At 45.8% G+C, this 5,232-nt stretch overlaps 1 protein-coding gene across 1 annotated transcript in view; it reads left to right on the forward strand.

The window, feature by feature from the left end:
• The first annotated feature begins 5,002 nt into the window (after nucleotides 1–5,002).
• PPIC (peptidylprolyl isomerase C) overlaps nucleotides 5,003–5,232 on the forward strand; it is a 14,147-nt gene continuing 13,917 nt past the window's right edge. Inside the window, exon 1 of the mRNA XM_004696579.2 lies at nucleotides 5,003–5,119. Coding sequence (XP_004696636.1) covers nucleotides 5,003–5,119 — 117 coding nt within the window. The remainder of the gene's footprint in view (nucleotides 5,120–5,232) is intronic.

The raw sequence follows: 5,232 nt of genomic DNA on the forward strand, positions 1-5,232 counted from the left end.
AAGGTGCAGCTGCTTTAGCCAGTTCCCCACTTCAGCCTGCAAGGCTCACTTCCTTTGAGACATCCTTGAGGAAAAGCCACATGGACCTACCCTGATGCAGCTGCGTGGAGATCCCTGCCAGTGCTGAGATGCTTATACATTCACTGACTCGGCTTTCCTCCTGCAGTCGGCATCATTGCGTCTGTTTTGTGAAGTTGAGGAGGACTTTGTATATTGGTGTCAAACATGTGGGTTAATGTTGGACTTATGGACTTGGACAGTACTGGGTTGAATGCTTTCTGAATGTACACTTACCTTTTATATAAAACTTTCTCTTCTATACATATGAGTTTCTGTGGATTTGTTTCCCTAGTTTATCCAGACTAACACATTGGCAAAGTAGCTGTCTTCCAAATTTCCTGCCATGGACAAGTGAGTGCTTTCAGTGCTTCATCAGCTGTTGAACATTTCAGTTGGTATCCCAGCAATTCCCAGAGCCTTGTTTTGGCTATGGCTTTCAATGCAGCTTTAACTTTATCTTTAAACAGCATCGGTTCTTGCTCATATACTACCTCTTAAAATGGTGAAATGGCAACTAGTTATTTTTGGTACAGTGACTGTGTATTCTCTCCATCTTTTTTTGATGCTTCCTGAATCATTTAATATTTTTTCCATAGAATTTTTCAAGATTGCAACTTGAGGCTTGAATTTTTTCTCGAGTTTTTTCAGTTTACAATGTGTTGAACATGTATTCCTTTCTGTCTAACTCTAGGTCCTTGCACCTTTACTATAATATTGATTTTGTCTTCTTGAACTGCCCTTTGAATAGAAACTGTCCTTCTATTCAGCTCTTTGACATCATTTCTTTCACTTGCTTTAGCTACTTACTCTCTGATTAAGAGCAAAATTCAGAGTCTCTTCTGACCTCCCCTTTGATCTTTTCTTTCTTTCCTTTCTTCATGCATGATGGTCTTGATGTCCTCCCACAGCTCATCAGATCTTCTGTTATTAGTGTTCAATGTATGAAATCTGTTCTTGAGATTTCTAAATTTCAGGTGGAATAGACAGGTTTTACTTTGGCTCTCATGAACTTGTTTGAATTTTCTTCAGCTTTCTCCTGAACTTACATATGTGTAATTGATGGTCTGTTCTATAGCCAGCCCCTGGTCTGGTTTTAACTGCTGATACTGAGCTTCTCCATTGTTTCTTCCCACAATGTAGTCAGTTTTATTTCTGTGTATTCCATCTGGAGAGGTCCATGTGTATTACTCATCTTTTGCATTGTTGAAAAAAGTATTTGCTGTGAACTAGTCATTGACTTTGCAAAATTCTGTCATGCAATCTCGTTTCATTTCCATTCCCAAGGCCATAGTGTCCAACTACTATTTCTACGTGTTTCCAATTTTGCAGTCCAATCACCAATAACTATCAATGAATCTTGATTGCGTGTTTGATTAATTTCCTACTGAAGCTTTTGGTAGGATTCTTGAATTTATCACTAGCTTTTGTGGTTGATGCATAAATTTGAATGATAGGTGTATTGATTGGATTTCCTTGTAGGTGGATGGATGGATATAATCTTATCACAGGCAGCACTGTAGTTCATGGGTGATTTTGCAATGTCCTTTTTTGACAATGAACATGCCGCACCATTCCTCTTGTGTTATTCCCAGAATAGTAAAGCATATGATTTTCTGATTCAAAATGGCCAATGCCAGGCCATTTCAGCTTGCGAATTCCTATGATACACATCTTTACGCATTCCATTTCAGTTTGACCGCTTCCAGTTTTCCTGGATTCACACTTCACATGTACCACATTCCGAACATTAGCAGCTGTTTGGAGCTGTTTCTCCTCTCCTGGAGTCATGCCTCATCAGGGAATGAAGATCCCAAAGACTCCACCCCCAGCAGGTTTATCCCCCATGGTACCATGGTGGACTCCACTTCGAGAAATCCACCCGACTCCGCGACATTCTGAGCGCCCCCTCACCTGAGGGGCCCACCCTCTAGGATGGTCTCCTAAGACGTTCTGCTTCCATTCAGTAGGCCTTCATTAGCTGACAGTGCTTCAATGTTGTGCGTAAGGTTTTCAGCAGCTCCTTCCTCTGAACTGAGGAGCCTGGTCCTTCATTGTCTCTTCTTATTCTGGAGGCTCCGCTGGCATCTGTTCACAGTGGGTGACCCTGCTGGCCTTTGAAGTGCAAGTGACATAGCTTCCAGCACCACTGCAACACAGAGCCACACAGCATGACAAACTGACCACTGGTGGTGGGAGGGAGGGAGTTACATATTATTTGCTTCGTGATATTATATTCATGCGCACAGGTATATTTCATGCATTTTCTCTTTGTACTAATCTTCTCAATATAAGTAGTCTTTAAGAGTGGGGCAACATATCCATTCACTCCACAGATATTTCCTCAGGAACCTGCATAGATCAGACCTTGCACCAGATCTGCAGCATCTGAAGAATAAATACATGAGTCCAGCCCCAGGGTGCTTACCTTCCTTGAGTGGAGACAGACAAAAGCAGTTACAGTAATGAATCAAAGAATAAAGACACATGTATAAAATCACCCGGTGGAATAAGGACTATGAAAGAGATTCTTGGCTTGATGGTGGGTTTTTTGGTTTGTTTGTTTTGGTTTTTTGGTTTGGGGGGGGATTTTTTTAAGGGGAACTCTTGCTTTATTGGGAGTGGGGTGAGGACCAAAACCATTAAATCCTTCACTGCACTAAAATAGTTCAGACATGTTCTGCCCACCCCTAAGACATGGCGGGCGGTTCCTCCTTTTATCTATAATAAAAGGTTCCAATGTAATTTTAGATCTACACTTAGCTAGGAATCCCATCTGCTTACACAGAGAAATTCTTGGCTTGAAAGTCATGGCACCAGCCCCTCCCGTAACCGAGAAAACACTATTATTAGTTTTTAGTTAATTTAAAGGCTATTACTCAAAAATCAAAAAGGTCTTTTGAAGTCCTAATTCAAAAAGCAGTGTGTTTTAAGGTAATTTTTTTCTCTCCCTCACTGTAAAATGCTTACATGCCCTTTGTAGAACATCTGGGAAATCAGAAAAATACAAAGAAAACAAAAATCCATAATCCATTACCATAAAACTCTCACTGCTAGGGAGTTGATTTTGACTCATAAGTGACCTTATAGCACAAGGTAGACTGCAACTCTTTACACAAGTAGAAAGCCTCATCTTTCTTCTAGGGAGTGGCTGGTGGTTTCAAACTGCTGATCTTGTGGTTAGCAGCCCTAAACATAACCAGTATGTCACACGGACTCCTTCCATTACCATAAGGCCTGTAAATGTTTTGGTCCATTTCATACAATGAAAAAAAATGCGTTTATAGGCTTCTTGACAGTAAATATGAGAATTTATCTGCCGCTTTACATTTTCCCATGTCTTCATTTTCTATATATGTATGTGTATGTATGTATACATATATATATGGCATCTCCATGTTTCATCAAATGATTTTCCTAAACATAATTTTTGTTAGTAAAAATTCCATCCGACAGGTTTATGTACTTAAAAGTCTGGTTGTCTATGTTGTTTTCTTTTTCGTTTTCCTTTTTATCATTTTATTGGGGGCGCATACAGCTCTTATCACAATCACATCCATTGTGTCAAACACATTTGTACATCTGTTGCCATCATCATTTCAAAACATTTTCTTACTACTTGAGACCTTGGTATCAGCTCATTTCCTCCTCCCTCCCTCCCTCCTTCCCTCGTGAACTCTTGATAATTTAGAAATTATTATTTTTTCATGTCTTACACTGACCACTGTCTCTTCACCCACTTGTCTGTTGTTCATATCCCTGGGTGGGGGTGGGGGGTTATCTTGATCACTTCCCCCTTTCTCCCCCCACCTTCCCCTACCCTCCTGGTGTCACTACTCCCTTTATTGGTTCTCAGGAGTTTCTCTGCCCTGGAATCTCTGTGTTTCCAGCTCTGTCTGTACCCATGTACATGCTCTGGTCTAGTCAGATTTGTAAGGTAGAATTTGGGGTCATGATAGCTGGGGAGAAGAAGCATTAAAGAACTAGAGGAAAGTTTTATGTTTCATCGTTGCTATACTGCACCCTGACTAGCTTGTCTCTTTCTTGTGACTCTTCGGTAAGGGATGTCCAGTTGCCTACAGATGGGCTTTGGGTCACCACTCTGCACTCCCCCTCAGTCACAATGATATGATTTTTTGTTCTGGGTCTTTGATGCCTGATACCCGATCCCATCGACACCTCGTGATCACACAGACTGGTGTACTTCTTTCATGTGGACTTTGTTGCTTCTCATCTATGTTGGTTTCACAGGAAAGAAATCTTATCCAGACTGCTTCTGGGCCGGTGTAGGTAAGCATTGCCCTGTATCACAGAATCTATCGGTAGGTAGATAGGAATCAACCCCCAAATGAAAAAGACAACGTATAGGAAATCAAGGTGAACGTTCTTCCCGTGCCAAGGCACTGTGAATCCAGCATTGCACAATTCTTCCCAAACGTGAGTCGTCTCCGAGGAGAGGGTTTTCCAGAGTCCCCAAAGTTCCGTGACGCAGACAAAGTTTGCCAGTAAGTTCGGTTGGCACTCCGGACCGGCGGCGGCGAGGCTGCTTGGGTCACCGGCGGACACTGGTCCGCTGGCCTCAACAGTTGCTCGGAGCCTGGGAGTCACTGCTGCCCGCAGGGTTCACGGGAGCCCACGCGGCCGCGGCCCGACGCCTGGGGGCCGCAGCTGGCTGCGCGGAGCCCCCGGGGGTCGCACTTCGCTCGGGGCGCCCCGCCCCCGCCCCTCGCGCCACCCAGGCGCCCGAGGTCCAACGGGACTGCGCCCGCTGAGTGCGCGTCACGAACCGAATTGGGGAGGAGCGCGCCCGGGTCCCCGCCCTGCCCGGCCACCCCGTCCCCCGCCCCCCCTCCGGCCCGGAAGCGCAGGCGCGACCACGCGGAGCCCCGCCAACCGTCCCAGAGCCCGAGGTCGCCCCGAGCCCCCCGTGCCGCCGCCGCTCGCCATGGGCGCCGCTGCCCGGCTGCTGCCAGCCCTGGCGCTCCTGCTGGGGCTCGGCGCGCTCGCGGCCGCGTCGGGGTCCGCGGGCACCCGCAAGCGAGGCCCCTCGGTGACGGCCAAGGTGACCGAAGCGCCCGCAGTCAACTTTCCCCACCTGCCAGTTGGGGTGGGGTGGACGGTGCTCTGGTGTCTGGGACCTTGATCCCAGGGACGTCAAGGAGGGGGCTTTCCGGG

This window comes from Echinops telfairi, unplaced genomic scaffold (genome assembly GCF_000313985.2).
Source record: "Echinops telfairi isolate 266 unplaced genomic scaffold, ASM31398v2 ScPeMD7_7469;HRSCAF=8507_1, whole genome shotgun sequence".
Classification (NCBI taxonomy): domain Eukaryota; kingdom Metazoa; phylum Chordata; class Mammalia; order Afrosoricida; family Tenrecidae; genus Echinops; species Echinops telfairi.